Raw genomic sequence first — 19,860 nt, forward strand, 5'->3', positions numbered from 1 at the left:
AATCTACATAAACCCTTTATAGTTACCTCCAAGTTACTCAGAGCTGTTGCTAGAGCAGGCAGTGACATGGGGGCACATACGCCTGTTTGAACGCTTTTGTTTGCTGCTGTATGAAAGAGTGGAGGTCACCAAAGTTGAATGTGATTTTGCAGATATAGCTTATTCCCAAAAGTAGAAACACACAATAGAGTAAAATACATGTATAAGAAATTCTGTTGCTTATTATGCATAATGTTTTTCCGCTGAAGAGAAAAGTCTGTTGCTTTTTTTTGTCTAGTGTAAGCATTTGGAAACTTCCTAACACTATGAGCTTGTGTCTTTGTTTTAAGATAAACATCTGAGACACTTTTCTACCTTACCACCTATTACCACCATCATAAACTTTTCTGCATAGGAGCGGTACTTTTTAAGACCGTACTTCAAAACTGTTGAACCTTTTGGTATGTAAATAGAAGTCCTTAAGTCCTACTGGAATAAGTCATAACATAAAAGGAATGATGACTTTTGGTCGTTGTCTGAATTGTGCGCTATTTTTGGTGTTTGCGATGTTATCCTAGGCCTTTTAGTAGGTATCATCTTTTGAGGGCTAGTTCTGGTACCAGATGTATTTTGTAGTTCATGTTGGATCATTCTTTTTAATTCAGTTCAGAGTCCACTAGATGTGTGGCTTTTGAATTACTGTTGCTGTACTTGAATTTAAAGATGAATACCAGATGATGGTTTTCTATCAGAATGGTAACTGATTAAAGCAGAGAATGCAACAAATCTAGTTTGATTTTTTCAAAAATATATTTTCCATACTGAAAATAGAAGACACTTTTAGTACTATGTCCCTGTAGCATTTCTAAATTTATAGCACTGAAATGTGTGTCCAAGCATGTCTGTTTTTTTTTTTTTTTAAAGCCATTTCCAAGCTGAAGTCTCAATAAAGCAGAAGATCATTCAGCTAGTTCAGGACGTTCACCCCTGCATATTCTTGTTTGCATGATATAGGTGGCATCCCTGCTCCTAAGCGTGAGGTTAGAGAACAGTGCACAACAGATTAAACTAATCTTACTTTTACACTCTTGTGCAAGAGCAAAAACTGAAAAGTTAGCACCCGGTGCACTTGATCAGTCAGACTTTACTGTTGTTTCGAACTTACATCCTCATGCTGTGTGTTTCTAAACGAGGCCCTTTTCACTGTTAATGTGCACCAGTATCCTAATTGTTCGCCAGCTAAACACTAAGGAACTGTGTCCTGCCTTGTAGTTACAAAATTTCCTGTTCTAGAGCTTGAGAAGTTTCTTCTATTCATTAGAATTGGTGCAGTTACAGTAGGCTGAGAGTCGTTAATCTACTTTTTAACTGAAAAATTAGCTAGTCGTAAGGGCTCCAGATTCTTAGGACTTCTGAAATAGGTTGATATTTACCTGAAGGTGCTGAAGTACAGTGAACTGTCATGTCTAAAGTAAAAACTTAAGATGCCTGGTGTACTGGGCAAGTCAATGAGTGAGTTGTAAGGCATGGTCTGTATTCAGCAGTAGTGCATAGCATAATCTGTATTTTGATATTGTCACAGATAACAGTGTGTGGGGGGTTTATTGCTTTGTTATAGCCTTTTACTTGAGAGTGCTGGAAAGGATCACAGCCAACGATTTCTAGGAAGAGTTATGGCTAGTTCATGTTCAAACTTAACTGTGTAGAAACAGGAGCAGAACTGTAGCCTACTATACAGGTCTTGTAAGGTTTGTAATGCTTTAAATTCTTTGGCTTTAATAAGTAAAAATGCAGTACTGAGACACTGGCAAAGAAGTTGGTTAAGCAGTCGGTGTCTTGTGACTCCCTGGGCTTGGAGACCAGTTGTAGAGTACAGATGTGGAGGTGACAGTGAGCAGTGATGGCTAGTCAAATGAGGAGTCAGTTTTATTCTTTTCACCCAAGATTATCTCATATTTAAGCAACCTCATAAACTTTAGGAATAAGCAGTTAGTATGGATGTGTCGCTCAAAACACAAATATACCTTCTGTGCTGTGTATAACAACTTTTAATCATGTATGTTTGGGAGCTTTTATTTGCTGTTTTGACTGGCCTCTATTAATGGCTCAAATTGAGAGTACGTGGTAAATAGAGGAGGAAAAGTTTCTAAGTTGTCATCAGTTGGGCTGCAGCAAGCAGGCCTGTATAAATACTATAGTACCTCTGTTGTCCTTTACAATTTGTGAAATCCAGGCAAACGTGGTGTTGCAAGTTGTGAAGACAGCTGGTCTGGAGAAATTTAAGAATGATGGGACTTAAGTTACTTACACACCTGCATTGCAGAGGGTGAGGACCAACTGGTTAAGCTATTTCAGTGACATAGAGCTCTCGAATAGCTGAGATATGAATTTTGATCTCAGTTGAGTTCAAAAGGTGCAATTGCTGGTTTTGATGAGACGAAAACTAGGCCTGTCCTAGTCTAAATAGTGCCTCATGAGCTAACTCTAGCTCACTGAAAGCTTTCATCTGCTCCTACTGCTTGTATTGCAGTAATGCTATTTATTCTGTTGGGATAGTGATCTGGTGCAGGGCTTATTCTGCAGGATTTACTGATTTAATTCTTGGCAGAATTATCAATTGTCCAGGATTAATTGCTATGAAAATACTGAAATCAGAGAAGCTAAATTTTCAAATTGCTATGAAAATACTGAAATCTGAGAAGCTAAATTTTTATGTATTAGATGTGTTGCATTGTTTTAAATCCTGCCCCCCCCCGCAGTCTCAACTACTCTAGCTTGCTTTTTAACAAGAAAGATAAAAGCCATCTTCTGTAAGCAGCCCATATCTCTCTTGAACCGAGTAGATCTTAAACTGAATTCTTCCTTTTCACAATAGGTATTTGATTGGACTGGAATGAGAATTATTGATTAGTTCTGGGTGCGCCCTGTGTGAAATTAAGGACTAAATCTGAAAGATTGTTTCTAGAACAGGCAACAGGATTAAGATGAAGGAATAGAGATGGAAAAGGTGGTGAAATGGTTAAACATGTAGGTTTTGAGAGCTGGGTAAGTTAACTAATAGCAGGTGGTGAAATTTAGGAGATCATGGGGTAAACCAATTTAAATGCCATATGTACCATTGCCTGGGGGGCTTCTTTGAGACTGTGGGGAAGGAGGTAGGACCATTGGCTTGTTTTCCACTGGAATCATATGCTCTGTCTAAATTCCTGGAATTAATGGTTTGTGGCAGCCTGGGACTGGCACAAACTAGAATGGTAACAACTTAGCAAAAAGAAAATGTAGAGACTTTAATTACTTTGTTTGTGTGATTTGACTTTGCTACCGATTCTATTAGCCTCTGGACTGCAACATTAGAACATTTGGTTTGAGAAGATTAATCAGTTACAGCAGATTTCTTTCAAGCTCTGCTTTTATAGCACCTTTGGAAAGAACCAAGCAAGAATTGTGGTTAGATTGGGACAGGTGGACTCGGTGCTTGTTAAAAGCTGAAACATTTAATGTTCTTTGCAGGTCATGTGGTGTACCCCAGAAAAGTGTAGCCTTAATTACCAGTGCAAAATGTTAAGATTTTTATTCCACTGAAGTAGATTTGCTTTGACTGCAGTGTGTCTGTGGAGATGTTAATCAACAGTTTATTTCTTTTTTGGGGTTACAAAATGTCGTAGCTAAGTGGTTGGAAGGCCAATCAACATAGCAGGATCTTTAATGATCCCTTTTCCCTTGACTCCTCTAGAGATTCACAGCTGGTGGAGAGGATTTCTAAAATGCTCAGTAAAAGATCTAAAAGTATTGCTTTTGCAACATTGATGTCATGTGATATAATAACAACACTAGGATAACTGTGGTATACTTGAGGAACCAAGTATGCTCTTTTTGGCTGAAAAGTGATCTTGATTTGAAATTGAATTTTATCACAGTCTATCATCACTAGTTGGTCAAAAATAATTTCAAACTTCAGAATGGTGTACGTGGTCTTTCTTAGCATTGTTCCTGATGTCCTTCCAAAAACACACAAAGCCCCGAATTGGACAAGTCATTTTCATTTAGTAAGCAAGTTTTATAACGGCTGTTTGAATCTACATACTGGGGGGGGGGTTGAAACCACCTTGGACTTCAGGTTTAGGTTTAAAGTCGAGCAAAAGACATTCAAAAATACAACTCTAGATTATTTGTGTGCATGTGGTGTAAAACAAGCAGCAATGTGGTTTTCTAACTTTGTCGAACAATTTGAAAATTACCTTCAAATACCTATTCCCTTACATTAAGGACCTAGTAAAAGGAAAGCAGATGATGTTGCCAATGGTAGCAGAATGCAGTTGCCAGGAAGGAGGGAGGTGGAATCTATTATGTTATCCCAGTGCAGACTTGTGTGTTCTGTTAGGACTAAATTGTAGTCAGCTGTATGTATAATTTCTGTAGCTCCATGGAAAGAGGAGAAACGGCAGCTGTATTTACCCCCCTGTACAAAACTAGTACCGGCAGCCTTGGGTCAGAACAACAGGGCGACAGGCCTGTTCCCCTCTGCTTGGAAGTGTACTTCAGCAGCAGGAGGGGACTGGGTGGTGATCCTCCATGCAGGCTTAAACCTGGGTGGAGAATAGGCAGAGCAGCCAGGGGGAGGGGACGGGGTGTGGGGCGGGGACATGCGGGAAGGAAAGGATCCCTGCACTGCCTCTTCTTCCCCCGCCTTGCAGTTAGCTGGGCAGGCCCGAAAGGGCACGCTTACCCCTTGGCTTTTACCGATTCTTTCAATTCTGTTCAGTATTTGAGTGGCAAAAGCAGATACTAAGCTCAGATCACGGCAGCCTCATGTACTGGACTTGGAAAAGTAGAAGAGGTGTCAAACAGAAAACAATGCTCCCTTCTAACATTGATGTCTGCTTTCCTTCTGCTGTGCGTTAAGTCCACAGCCTAGTGGATTCCCATCGGAAACTAGCACTTAACTCTTTGGTGTGTGCGTGTGTCTTTTCCTGATGGATTTTACAAAAAGAGAGATCTGTCCTGTATTTGTAATTGTTAGTTCCCACTGCTGCTGCTCTCACAAGGATTGTGTTAAAGAGGTAAGTAAGAATTTCAGCTCTGTAAAGTGTGTTTAGCCACAGCAAAGGATTTTTGGGGGTGCATCAGAATTCTTGAAGAATCCGTTGGACTGTTTTACACTTGCATAGCTTGGGTCTTCAGCTTTTAAACTTGACTGTAATTTTTTCCCTGTAGTTTTTAAACTGTCGATTAAAATCCTGAACAGCAAGGCTGGAGCACTTGCTACTTCTGCTATTTTCCACCTGTGGTGTTACTCCAAATTTAACTATTTTTTAAAATTTGAGATTGATGAGGGTATGTTACACCACCTCTGTCTTCATTTTGGTTTGGTGTAAAAGTTACGCAACACTGATTGTACTTTATGTAGTAAATGTTACTTTTGTTATCTCTTGCATTAGAACAAGATGTTAAACCACTGACTCAGTAGTCTGGTGATCTAACTGATGCAAAATACTACATGTTTTTAGGCAAAAATTGTGAAGAGGAGTTCTGGGTAGCTTATACTTTGGTGTTTAAAGTAACTTGAAAACCTAGTGTTTTTAAGAATACCTAACTTGCCTTTAATGGATCAAATAACCATATGAATGTGGATGTTGAATTTTAAAACACACTTTTTTCACCTGATGAAATTCTGATAAAATAACAAACTTCACCGTATCTAAGATAAGTGAAATATGAAAGCTCTTCTTATGTGTAACGTGAAGACTGTTAAGATAAGTATTTAGTTTTGCATCAGTTGCGCTTTGGTGGTACCTACATATATGCCCACATTTTAGAGGTGCTCTCAAAATTTAAGTGTTCAGTGGGTTTAAAGTTGGCACTTCTTTCAAAAGAAGCTGTTCAGCCCTTGTTAGCTATTGTACTATCGCTTTCTTTCTATAAGCCTGAGAGCTAGTGCAGCAGTGTAGGGAGCCAGACTGGGGACCTTCAGCTCACTGGAAGTAGCAGCAGACTTTTTTGGTTGGATTTGTTTCAAGCCTGATGAACACCATGATCTGGTTCATTGTGAAGTTGTATGAATGTATGTGCTGGCGACAGGGAGGAAGTGGCATGGCTGTGGAAATGGGAGATGGAGAACAGGAGACTTGCTTTCAGCAGCCGTGCCAGTTCAGGCTATTTTAGGTGGTAGCTTGAGAAAATGTTGATGCTTTCTTTGCATGCCTGCCTGTTATACCTGTCTACACTTTTTTTTTCCTCTGCAAGAGCTCTTCCTTCTATTTTTTTTTTTTTTTTTTAGAAGACTCAAGAACTGCTAGTGAGGTTCAGGTGTTTAGCTCTTATTAAACTGCCATGGGGGAATTGGACTGGTAAATTAAAAGATGAGTTGTCTTGTGATTGACTCTTCTAAGGAGTTTGGGGACCAGGAGAGGCACATAAGAATGTGCCCATCTTGCAGTAAGTGTGGTGAAAACCAGGAAATCCTGAATGGCTTAGCATGTACTTGAGTGGCTTTGGGTGCAGAAAGTAATGAATGTATGCTTGGCTGCACAGCTCATTTGATCTTAAGGACACATGAAGGTTATGTGAATTGCAGGGCCTGGCGTGGCCTCACTGGTTTCTCTGTGATGGCCAACGAAGGTGCACCCTCAGTTCTGCCTAGGATGCCTAGGAAAGGGTTCACTGATTTATTGATTTCTATCATTCCTAGTGTCCTCTCTCTTGTTATGTAAAATAGTTTGATATTCCCCTAGTGTTTGGAGGACCTAAAAAAAAAATATTTTTTTTTTAAAAGTTGATGGTACTTAGGTGGCCTGGACTTCAGTGTAAGGGGTACTGTTGGCTTTAGGCCCTACTGTGAGCTTCTCTCAGATTTTCTGAGGAGCAGATAGGAACATAGAAGCTATGCTGGAGGAGGCTGGTGGGAGCCTCTGTGAGATGGCCCTCATAGAAGGACCTGAAGATTTTGAATACGTATTTAATTTCTTTCAGGGTAGCAGACTGAATTACTGATTTTTAGAAACTGTTCTTAGCTTTACCTGTTCAGGTTTAATGCAAGAACAGAGCATGTGATAGAATAGTTAACATGAAAACTCATGTTCTGGCTTTATGTTAGTATTTTGCTGTACCAGTTGTCTTACTCATCCTAGCTTTTACTTTTTCTGAGATTGCCACAGATCTGACATCTTCCTTCTGCTGGCACAGTGTAAATGAACATACACACAAGCTGCTGTGCTGTGTCTGGGGCTTGAGCTGTTTAGGAGATGCAGATGTTTTAAACTTTAGCAAATTTGGATACAAATATATACAATAAGCAGTTGAATAATTATTGCTTAGATTATATATGTATGTGTATATAGCATAACGTTTAATTATGTATAGGAATATATTTCTGCATGTATGAACCTCAGCTCCTGGGGCCATATTTTAAGCTTGGTCATAATTAAAGGTGAGTGTCTGTGACTAGTCTGCTATATGAGCAAAGACACATACAAACAGGTACTTGATGCCAGTAATAAACACTAAAACATGTTTTATAAATCTCTATAGAATGTGAGGCTCTGCGATGTCCTGCTAGGAAGCTGGAGATTTGTGATATGACCTGGTTAAAGTATATTGAACTTGCCCATCCAAACTTTGATCTGGTGTCTTAGCAGCTGAGGCATTGATCTCCAGAAGTCTTAATGTTCAGTGAAGCTTTTAAAAGCATTAAGCTAATGTTAACTGACAGACTGTGTTTCAGGGCTTATTCTAGTCACAATACACTCTTCAGTTCTGTGAATTTGAACTGCTGGAATACCGTAAGAGCAAATTTTAGAGAAAAGAAATAGATAACCAGAATGGTGTTGTAACAGGAAGGTTTTTTCAAAGTGAAAACTTTTTTTTCTTACAGGATTTATGTCCTTTTAAAAATTTGTGATATAATACCTATGTAAAATGTAGTGACAAATACCTCTGTTCTTTGCTGAAAGACTAGACTCAGTGCTTCTCCCAGACTTGTGTTTGCATCAGTTACAAGTTGACGTTGACTGTGCCCTCTCCTGGAAGAGTGTGGTAGAGAATATTTTAGGTAGCGGACATATGGAGTCAATATACTGCCAAGTCTGGCCAAGTGGGAGAAAATGATCTAAATGTAGATGGAAATTATTATGGTATAAAGTCTCTGTGTTCAGTTAAATGAAGGTCTGTGGTTGCAAAGGCTCTGGTTCAAAGACTTGAACTTTTGCGTTTCAAGACTTATTTTCTGCTGGCAATAGAGGAAGGGGTGTGTGTGTGTGTCATGTCTTGATGTCCCCATTAGGTGGGCAGCAGTATTATGTAGGGTATTGGGAGGAATACTTTCTGGTTAGACATGAGTCATTATACTTGTACTGCTACTACATTCATTTCTATACTTCAGATCCTGTGTTTTTCACTTTGTTTAGTTGTGATTTACCAGTTGCACAGGATCAGATGTATCAAGTGTATGATTTCAGGTTTGTTTGGCTTGAAAACTCCTAATGTAGCAGTTTGAACAGGATGTCTTTACGCTCTCTTGGTCTGTGGTCTTAAGTACAGAATTTGAAGCTAAAGGCTGAATCAAGTAAAATTGAATGCCAAATTGTCCCCAAAATAGAGATTCTGACCTTGATTAAGTGATGAAACTTGGCACTCTGCCTGTAGTGTTGCAGAATTCCCAGGTGGTCATACCTCACAGCCTGTTTGCTTTACTGATCTGAGTAGCTGATTATACTTAAATTTTGTTTTGCTCTCTCCCAATGGCTTTAGTGTGTATTGGAGAAGGGATTGCCATGTGTTGTTGAAGGGCTTTTGTAAAGGTCTGTATTGCTAAGCTCATTTTCCTGAACTCACGACAGTAGTGATGCAGGAGTGTGGTTTGGATATAGTAGGTGTTCTGGGGAGAGCTAAGCTACAGGAAAATGTTGTGCTTTTTAATTTAACTTTATTTTTTTTAAACATTGGACATTTAATGATCTAGTCAGATCATTCTGGGCTAAAGTTCTTGCTGTAAAATCAATCTATGCCAAAATTACTGCATATAATGGCATGTTGGAAACATTCTGGGAAGCAGCATCGTGTAGGTTCATGCGTTAGTGTTACATAGGAATCATTTTCTTCCATTCTTAGTCCAGTCTGTGTACTTGCTTCTAACCAGGATACCTTCCGTGGAAACTAAATGGTTCTCTTATCATAACTGAGACCCTAACTGCTAAAGCCTTCTTTTGTGGAAATGTAGCTGAGAAATGGGGCTGAGGGGGGATGTTTGTAAAAGTCAGTAACAAACAGATGAACAGTAAGATTGGGGTCAGATTTCTTAATAAGTACGACTAGTGGGGAATTCAGGCCAGTTACCTGTTGAGTAAAAACAGCCTGTAAACACAACCAAAACTTAAATCAGCTGGGGATTCCAGTTTCTATGTTGTTACTTATGTGTTTCAGGGTGTCAAGCCAGCCAGCTTCGATAAAGTAGCAATCCCTGAAGTGAAGGAGATTATTGAGGGATGCATTCGGCAAAACAAAGGTGAAAGGTAAGTACTACCTTTTCAGATAGAGGTATGACTGAGTCTTACCTGTGATGGTACCAGATCCAGTTCCTGGGATCTTCTGTGTTATGTTGGAAAGCTAGTATTACTTCTGCAGCATCTAATCTGTGGTAGATTCTTACTCAATGATTATTTTAGAGAATGAAATGTCAGGAAAAGTTCAAATGATGTAGTAACCATCCATGTCAGTTTATTCAGAAATTCTACTGCTTTTAATAAAACTTTGACCTAGTCAGCAAAACAGTGGAAGACAATCCTTCTGGGTTCCCAGGTATTTGGATTACTTAGTTGGTTTGTTACTCTGTAATCCTTTGTTTTTCCTGTCCCTTTGATTTTTGTTGGTGTGTTATGGCTGATTATTTTGAGGGCTTTTTTATTTTTCACATTCTTGCTGCTCATTTTCATCTACATTTCTACTCAGTGATTCACTTATACCATTACAGGAGATCTGTAACTGCTTTGATGGCTTATTTGTGGGGTTTATTTTGTTTTCAGATTTTACATAGTTACTGCTTACTGAATGTCCAATTTGAGAATGCTTTAGCCTTTGAACCTCCTTTAGCCTCCAGCTGTTCTGTTCAGAGCTACTTTTGTCAGTTTATGGGTGTTTATTAATCCCCTTCTATTAATTCTTGAAGTTCTACACCTGATGGCATTGCTGTATATTTTTAATTTATGGGTTTTTTTCTTGGTTTTAAACAATCTCTTATTTTTTCCCCATTTTTACTTTTGTGGCTGCACATCACTTACTTCTTGCCATTTAGTTCAAGCAGTTAGCTTTTAGACTAATACTGCTAATGCTGTGCATATATGCACATAGATCTCTTGTACCTTTAGGACAAAGCTGGTAACTATGCCAAACAGAACGCAAGTTGAAGTGGTTCAAAATAGTATCAAATATGAAAGGCATCATGTGGTGCTTATCAAGTGCTGAATTTACTAGATGAGGCTTTTGATAAGATCTTGAAATTGTGAAATATATACTTGGATTACTGTACTGATTTAGGGATGAAGAGTTGTGGTGGATCTTTATGTTCAGTAAAACCAACTGTTTCTTCAAGGTTTCTTATCGCTTTAGTTCATATATATATCCTGTTCAGCTGGCTTAAATCTGTTGGTACTGCTGCTGACCAACGTGTGATGGTGTTTTTCTGGTACATCTGCTGCATTTTGTTTCTCCATCATGCTTTTAAATAGACATATGAATAATAGGCTGTCAGGTAATTTTTCGGAGAAGTGTGAAATGTAGAGAATAAATTCAGGAGGTCATGAGGCAAGAACATGCCTTAATATTTTAGGAAAACCTAATAACTGTGTGTGCTTTCTACATTCTTTCCCAATATGCTAGATATGCTATTAAGGACCTTTTGAATCATGCTTTCTTCCAAGAAGAGACTGGAGTACGGGTAGAACTAGCAGAGGAAGATGATGGAGAAAAAATTGCCATTAAACTCTGGCTGAGAATTGAAGACATAAAAAAACTCAAGGGCAAATATAAAGATAATGAGGCAATAGAGTTTTCCTTTGACTTGGAGAGAGATGTCCCAGAGGATGTAGCACAAGAAATGGTAAGTGGTGAGGGTGGTCTTACAAAGCGTCGGAAGTACTGGTGTTTTCTGACGGTGAAGTGTAGTCTGTCAGCTGCTGCCTTTGCAGTTGTTACTGTCTAGAAATAAAACAGCTTCAGAAGTTTGCAGATGAGAAGGTAATGCCAGAGTGGGAGCTTATATTGTAGCACTACAACAGTGGCTGTCTATGACAGTCTGAATTCTGTGAATATATCCTCCTTCAGGTGGAATCTGGCTATGTCTGTGAAGGGGATCACAAGACAATGGCGAAAGCTATCAAGGACAGGGTGTCTTTGATAAAGCGAAAGCGAGAGCAGCGTCAATTGGTGCGAGAAGAACAGGAGAAGAAGCTTCAGGAAGAAGGTAGTCAGAAGCAGCAGCTGGAGCTACAGCAACCGTCAAGTGCTTCCCATGCAGGGTCAAAGCATCCGCCATCTGTCACTGGTACTACTCCTGTCCCCGCTACTTCAGCATCGGTTTCTACACAAGTGGAGCCTGAAGAACCAGAAGCTGATCAACACCAACAACTGCAGTTCCAGCAGCCCAGTATATCTGTTCTTTGTAAGTGTCAGTTGATTTGTTTAGAAACTCTTGCACTTACACAGTTCTCCTCCTTAAAGTTTTAAACTTCTGATGGGTATAGCAGTAAGTATCTTAAGGTGTTGCTGTCTACCGCTGTTGTCTGCTGAGGAACATGAGCCCACTAGAAAGCACAGCAAAATAAGATGCATTCCTATGCCTTAGCTGAGTCAAGTCTTGGCACAATTCATAGTCCAGTGTCTTAGCACAAAATAATTTTCCGTTGTTTTAAGTTCATACAGAACATGAATAGAGGCACCTGAAGCATGAACACATGTCCTAGTTTTTGCTGGCCTCCTATAAGGGACAGTATGCTTTGGCCCTGCAGAAGGCTGATACTCTTGCACCAGTGCAGTTAGAGCTGTTAGGAACACTTGTTTGAATCCTTGGTAACTTGTGTTTAAGGTGGAAATGAGGTTCATGTACACGCAGTTCAGCTCATAATTTCCTTACTGAAAAAAGGTTTGATTTTTCTGTTTCACATACTATATATAAAAAAAAAAAAGAACTCATGTCTTTAACTTTTCCTCCTCTGCCATCCCTACATTTGAATCAGTATTTGAAAAATGATGGTAGATGAGAACTTCTGTATTAGAATGGTGAACTTAGAAAGCAAATTACTTTCTACTCTTTAGGTAATAGGTTTTTAGTTTCTCAGCTATGCCTACATCAGGTGCATCTGCTAGTCAACACAACAGACCTGTTTTATACATCTGTATAAAACTGAATAAACATAATAATTAAAAAAACCCTGAAAGATCATTTGTAACAATGTGAAATTTAAGTTTTTATTTCTAGTCTAGCCTTTTATAGGAAACATAGTTTACTGTTAAGTATCTTCCCAAGGAACTCCTGAAATCACTGATTTTTCTCAGAGCCTAGGGGAAAACATATTGGTAAGGAATTACTATATTGAGGAAGGGGAAAATTTTTTTTTCTAACCAAACTTAAATATTACAAGAGGGTAAATGCTGATAAGGTCCATGTTACATGGCACAAACATCGATCTAATATTTTATTATAGCTTTAAAGTTGTGAATTCAGACTGCAGTTCTTGAAATGTGTATCTTAATCTTTAACTTCTGCAGCTGATGGGACAGTTGACAGTGGCCAGGGATCATCTGTTTATACCGAATCATGTGTAAGCAGTCAACAGACTGTGTCATATGGTTCCCAGCATGACCAGTCAATCTCAACAGCTGCAGCCCAGGGATATGGAGCTTCAGTTGGCCAAGTGCAGTCACAACAGCATGGAGGATATCAGCCACCTGCAGCGGTAAGCCAAAACCTAAAGTACTTCAAATGCATGAAATTATTTGATTTTGTATTTCCTTTGAAAGGTGAGCGGGAAGTTTGCTAGGCAATCTTCTGTGTATGTTTTCTTTTGCATGTGATGCAAATTCTGCATGGGAGTAGTGCAGGGGCTGTTTTTGCAAGGTGACTGAGTCTAGGTGGGGATAGGAAAGTGCAAGGGCATATGTGTCTTTAAAACTTTTATTTAATCTTGCGTGCACTTATGAGAGTGATGGGTTAGGGTTTTTTTAGTAGATGGAAGTAGTTTTGTTATGACAATACTATCTCATGAAAGTAAGCGTATCTCACTTGGGAAGGTGTGTGTATGGGTATATGAAGTTCCTAGGGGTCAAGCCGTTGGTTTGTTTTGAAGAAGGGGTTAGAATAATTTGAGCTACTGTATAAGTATGAAATTGTGTGTGTTCTGTGAGGCTTTGATTACAGATTCTGCAGGTAAGATTTTTTTTTTAACTGTTATAGAATGCTGCATGTGAGAACTCTGGAGTGAAAAGACCCCTCATCCTTGTTCCCAGTTTTATTTCTAGCTTGTGTTGATTTGCTCATCAGTTGCCATGTGTATTCCTTTTCCCTGGAAAGTCTGCACTGGGCACAAATACTTTTCCTACTGTGTTCATTTGTATTGCCCTTTTATTTTGTCATGGTTTTTTTTCCTTGGTATGTTTTTAGATCTAAGTATGAGAGTATGCAGAAATCTATTCTAACTCTGGAGTAGAACTTCTGCTACTGTTACATTGTCTTCAGTGGTGCCCCTTGTCACTTGTTTTTTACACAAATAAAAATCTAAACCTGAGAGACATTATGGTATAATGTAGTAATAACATAAGGGAGAAGATGTGACACTTAAGACTGAGAGTCCTCACTTTTTTCGGTACTGGTGGTTTGTAGGCTTTATTACAGAATTGTTGGTGTTACTAGCTTTTCGGAAAACATGCTGATTTCACTCACAAGCAAAGCGTCTCCATGTTTTTCAAAGGCACTTAACCTGAAGCGTGTGGTACTGCTAGTCCTTTATTAAATGGGGTTTTGATCCCTCTAAATAAGCTCTTGTGCTGGGTAAGCCATATTTTCATGTATGGTCATATATTGGACCAGAAGCCGTTTCACTGTCTTGGGATGGCTAGCTTCCAGGTTGAAAGACCATAATCTTTTGAGAGGGGATGGGAGAACAAGCATATGATAGAAGTACAGTCAAGCTGCTTAATTCACTGCTAAAATGTGCTCATGCTCTATGATGAAGACAGTGGTACTAGGAGGTTGACAGAATGGAGTAGAACACTACAGGAACTACTAAAGGTGGGAGGACAGGATGACAAGTCTAAATGATATTGACAACTGGAGAGATGGCCTTAAAAAGAAACAGAATGCAGTTTAATCAGGACAAGAACAAAGTTTGTGCTTAGACAGGAATCAGCTACATGAGTACAGGATGAGCAACAACTGACTAGGCAGCAATTCTGGAAAAAAAAAGTCAGGGATTACATTGGACCACAAGCTGGACATGGTCAAAAACATCATACTGTTTTGAAAAAGGCAAACATCATGTTATGTGAAACAGTTCTTCTGCTCTTGGCAATTGGTAAGTCTATCCTAGACACCCTGCTTGAGCAAACTCGAGGGTGAACTGGAAGACAATTCAGAGGAGCGTGACCAAAAGAAACACCACCAGAAATACAGAAAACATGGTTTATGTAGGGAGACTGAAATAGTTAAGCTGAACCTATGAAAGATGAGCTTGAGGCAAGAGAAAGCATTAAAGGCTGCTGTAAAATAGGAGAAGGCTAATCAGATCACAACACTGTTGTCAGATAGAATAAGAGATAAGCAGCCCAATTTGCAGCATGGAATTGTTGTTTGGAAAGGGTTTGGTTTTTTTCCTAACTAACAAGGACAGTTAAGTACTGCAGTCTCCATCACTGGAGATGTTTCCAAACAGTTTAGATAAATTTATCATGAATGACATGTATAACTAGTTCTGCCTTGGAACAGCAAAGGCTATGAGTGAAGTATTTATTTAACCCTTTGAGTTCCCTTATGCCCTTCTTCCAATTTTTTGAGCAGTCTAGCAAGATTTCTCACATGAGAAATCTTGAAAACCAGATCTCTACTGGATATCTTGGTGGTTTTTTTCCCTGGAAGTCTGTATTTGATTTTAATTTCATTAACAAATTGTGGATTACATCTGTAAGAGGCCTATACCATTAGGGAAGGAAAAGTTGCAGTTGAAGACTGCCTCTTTAAAACAACATCTTTCCATTCACTTAGAAAAACCACAATAAAACACACCACACCAAAAAAAGCAATAGCAAAAAAACCTTCAACCAACCCTCAAAAAAACACTGCAAAACCTAATTCTAATTCTTACAGTTCGGTTGGATTTTGACCTGTGGTCTTCTGGATTGTGGCAAGATTACAAAATCCTGATGCTTTTATTGGCCCAGTATCTGGAAAATGCTTGTCTAAGGCTAATTTTACTGTATTTTCCACATGTTAAAGAACCTTTTTTTTCCACAACTCATGTAGAATATGTAATGTTTAAATTTTTATGGTAATGTTTTGGTTAATTAAGCCAGCTGCATACAGTTAGTCCACTTAATTCAGGCAGGGAGGTGCCCAAGCAGAGAGACTGGTGAGGTGATATGTGTAAACACATACCCAGTCACTAAACTAAGAATGAATGTTTGAAAGCTCATCAGTATCCACTCAGGGCTGCTTTTTTTTTTTTTTTTTTTTTGTCAGACTAACAGATGCTGTGGGTACACACAGTATGGGCTGCACCATGGCCCCAGAGAAAAAACACTCTCCTGTCTGTTGTGCTTTCCACGTGCTTCTTGTAAGGGTACTAGGGAACATCCAACACTGAGCAGTAACCTAAGGCAAATGGGTCCTCAGAGGTGCACACAGCCTGTTCCCAGTGTGTGTTGGCATTCATTCAGCATTCTCATATCTTCTTGTACTCGTATGAGTCAGTATTTGGCCTCTCATTATGTGTGTGTTTCTTTTCTACCTCATTATAGTTTTTGCTGGTTTGGTTACACATTTTTATTTTTTAGTGTTCAATTCTTAACTTTTGTTTTCCTCCTTTAGCCTCAACGTGGTCGTAGCATGTCAGTTTGTGTCCCCCACCTTCCTGCTCTTCCCTCTATGTCCTGCATCCCTCTCAGTGCTCCTTGCACCCCACCACCAGCGCTGTCTGCACCTCTTTCTCCTTTCTACCTTCGGACTGTCCCTGAAGAAACCTTTGCAGAAAAGCTTTCTAAAGCCCTGGAAAGTGTCCTGCCCATGCACTCTGCCTCTCCACGCAAGCATCGACGCTCCAGCCTGCCCTCCCTCTCTGTCAGTCCTGTATGTGTTACCATTTGCCTCCTGGCACAGTAAGATAAGTTATCATTAAATACATCCCAGGCTTTGGGCATTTTTAAAATGAGAAAATGAAGAGTTGATTCCTTATTCCTTGCACTGTGCTGCTGGAATGTTGATTTTTTTTTTTTTTTCCTCCTGTTTTTCTGGAAGCAGTGCACATGAACATTATCAAACAGTGGCTGACCATATTTTTTTTTTTTGTATTTTAGGATAGTATAAATGTAAATTACCCAGTTGTATCACAGAAGGTAAAGGGAAGACTAGTTCTCATCCCCTGAAGTCAGAAGACCAGCTTTTTATTTTCCAACTTCAAAGCACGCATTGAATGTTAATCCAGCCTTGCACAAAGCAGCCAGCTTTTAAAGCTTGGTTACTGTGGCTGGTTATTTTAAAAGCTATGGCTAGCTGTACTAGTGATATTGGAAATTCAGAGTACAAATACTTTTGAGGATTTTTCTGTAAGTTTTAATTGGAAATGCCACTTCAACTGCTTCTTGATGGGAAGAAGTGATAGTTTTGTTTCTCAAAGTTAGATGCAAGATAGCTTGCAAGACAGCAGGTAGTTTCTTTTCAGTTTTGGGCTTTGTTTTACACAAAATAAACTTTGAGAAACATTTCTTTGTAAATTAAGTATGTAGAACCAGTTTTCAGAATGTAGGAAGAGTTCTTAATCCTGTAGGACCTTCTTACTAGTATTGGTCAATATGGAAATTTGCTGCTGCTTTTCTGGAAAAAAGGGGCTGAGGAGAAAGAACAATGTGGAAACAGCAACTTGAAAAAGTCATAAATGCAATCTAAAAGACAGTACACTTGCAGATTTTTTTTCCCTTTAGGGTAGATAGTACATTGTCTTGGCATACTGTAGACAGAGATGAAAAAATGCGGAATTACTAAATTATTTGGTATTCTTACACAGAACTCTCTTTAGTGATATTATCCCAATGAATCTTAAATAAGTTGACCCTCATCTGAAGTAGTACATCAGATGGAGTGGAATTGCCAAAGAACTGCTGTTACTAACCCTGTGAATTTCTTATTCTCCAGGTCAGAGTTAGGTTTGTTTCAGCGAGTGCTAATTTTCTGTGTGAAAAGGTATGATCAGAAGTGATCAAAGGGATCAAAAGAGATGATCAACTAGCAGAATCCAGAGGCTTTGCAGTTTTACCATACTTCCCCCACAGCTGTGGGCTGGAATGGTTCAGTTTTGTCTCCATAAAAGGTTTCTCTTTAGCTCACTGGATAGCATACAGGACGTTAGCACTGTGGTTTTGTGTTGGATAATACTAAGATTTAATGTCGTTTTATCTTCTAAGTGCGAACCAGAGGCTCAGCATTGTTGCTGCTATCAAGTTCTGAATTCTCATATTCCCCATATGGCAGTAACCTCAGGGGTCTGATTGGATTTCAAGCACTGATTACAATGGATAGCCTGTAACAATAAATCTCATTCCATTGTGGGGAGCAAAACTGGGATTTTTTTTGTTAATAATTGGAATTGGACTGGAAAAGCAGCTCTAACACAAGCAAATATTTCCATTTGTAGCTACGCCTGCCATGGATGTATTTAATGGATATTTGACTCACCTAAATTTCCTAAGTATTGTATGTTTTTGACCATGAATTGAGTAGTCATTCTATAAAGTTACTTCACAGAACTGCCTAGTGAACTGTGCATGTTGACGTGCTTTCACTTTTAATGTATGAATTACTTGTCTTGTTCATGTCAATACAGCCTCAGCATCCGCGTGGGGGAACACCAACGTTCCCAGATTCACAGATATTTTTCCCAACCGTTCATGAACGGCCGGTGTCTTTCTCACCACCACCTGTCTGCCCGCCGAAGGTGGCAGTTGCTCAGCGGCGCAAGAGCACTTCATTTTTGGAAGCCCAAACTTGCCACTTCCAGCCATTGCTGAAGACTGGCCAGAGTTTAGTTCCACCTGGTGGTAGTCCCACCAATTGGACACCAGAGGCATTCGTTATGCTGGGCACAGCAGCTCAGAGAGTCGCTGGAGAGCCTCTGCATGTGCAAGTTAATCCCGTGTTTGAGCCAGCTCCTGTCCACAGTGACTATAGATCTGGACCAACACCTCCAGAGGATGCTCACTACAGAATGCATCCAGAAGCTGTATATTTGGTGGGCATGCACTATCCATCACAGGTATCGGAGCAGTATGATCAAGTAGCTTATAACTCTCATGTGACTGAACAACATATGAAGCAGGTCTCTGAGTCAAACCATGGGCAAGGTGGTCCTCCACAAAGCTCTGTGTTCGACTTTCAATTGGGGCAAACATACCTGGCAAGACATGTTCAGAACCTGAGGCTGGATTCTGGGATGGGTCCCCTTTCTCCATTATCCAGTGTTTCAGCTCCTCTGAGTGCAGATCCTGCTCAGATGACATTCCACCAGGTATTTGTTCCGCACTCTGCCCCGGCTGTGCTCTCTCACAGTGGTGATGGCAGAGCGAGCTGTGTCTTTGAGTTCCATGTGCACACACCGACTTCTGCTTCAGCAGAAGGGGCAGTTTTACCCCAGCGGGTCTACAGAAGTCGCCGGGGCTCTATGGAGACCAGTCAAGAGGAATCCACTCAAGGCATAGGGTCGCATGGTCGGCTTCAGCCTGTGACAGAGGAGCAGTGTAACTATCTTGGTCCTGAGTTAGCAGGTCCCAGAGGAGGCTCTGCCAGGCGGAGCTGGCCGGAAGGAAGCCCAGAATACTCCAGTGATTCCTCACAGCTGACTTCCTCTGACACTGGCGATTTCCAGTCTCCTCCCCCTACAGGGGGGTCATCTTCTGCTTTTGGTTCAGACTTCTCATTGCCCATTGTTCAGCTGCCTCAGAAGGTATTGCAAGAGTCGCAGCTCTTCATCTGCTTCCCCCAGGGAGCCTCGACTCAGCAGGCCTTGTCCACCTCGCTTCCATCAGGACCACCTGCACTCTATCCTCAGGTTACAGGAGCAAACCCTTCCAGAATTTCTCTGCTTTTTATGAGTCATACTTTGCACTTAAACAGGAGCCTTGCTCTCAGACTTGCTCCATGTGGTTTGAAGTATTGGCATTCATGGGGGTGTCTTTCCACCAAGTCAGTGGTATGCCAGGATCTCTTTAACTTACCAGGTTACAATGAAATAATGAGGCATCAGCAACCACCTGGTCTGTGTTCAGCTTCAGCTGAAATCCTGGTAGGGCTTTTGTGTTAAGGGTAGCAAGTGGTCAGTGTTCCTGCTGGCACTAGTTGTTCTTTTGGCAAGAGATAGCTGGAGTACCAAATTGGCTTTTAAACACTGATTTTAATGAAATTTATCTTCTCCACAGTTTGAGTCAGCAGTGATAGTAAAACTTCCTTTGTGTTTTTGTTGCTGCTCCTTAGCAGTTTAATGAGAGTATGTTATTCAGAGTTGAACTTTCGTATGAATGTTACATTAGATAACAAGGTTAATTTGGTGACTCTCCAAAATGCAAGAGCTATTTCTAGGCTTGGGGGAAGAAAGTGGGAAGAGCGGTATGTGTGCATGGATTTGGAAACGTGCTTGC

The 19,860-nt window shown here is 40.0% G+C and overlaps 1 protein-coding gene across 10 annotated transcripts in view; it reads left to right on the forward strand.

The window, feature by feature from the left end:
• Nucleotides 1-19,860, forward strand: part of WNK1 (WNK lysine deficient protein kinase 1) — a 104,771-nt gene that overhangs the window by 49,340 nt on the left and 35,571 nt on the right. For 9 of the 10 annotated variants that reach the window (XM_037388421.1, XM_037388422.1, XM_037388414.1 and 6 more), the window contains exons 5-9: nucleotides 9,397-9,485; nucleotides 10,849-11,068; nucleotides 11,293-11,629; nucleotides 12,736-12,923; nucleotides 18,054-18,482. In XM_037388421.1, the coding sequence (XP_037244318.1) occupies nucleotides 9,397-9,485; nucleotides 10,849-11,068; nucleotides 11,293-11,629; nucleotides 12,736-12,923; nucleotides 18,054-18,482 (1,263 nt within the window). The remainder of the gene's footprint in view (nucleotides 1-9,396; nucleotides 9,486-10,848; nucleotides 11,069-11,292; nucleotides 11,630-12,735; nucleotides 12,924-18,053; nucleotides 18,483-19,860) is intronic. The other variant, XM_037388423.1, reaches the window with a different exon arrangement.

The sequence above is a fragment of the Falco rusticolus genome, chromosome 5 (genome assembly GCF_015220075.1).
Source record: "Falco rusticolus isolate bFalRus1 chromosome 5, bFalRus1.pri, whole genome shotgun sequence".
NCBI classification, from domain to species: domain Eukaryota; kingdom Metazoa; phylum Chordata; class Aves; order Falconiformes; family Falconidae; genus Falco; species Falco rusticolus.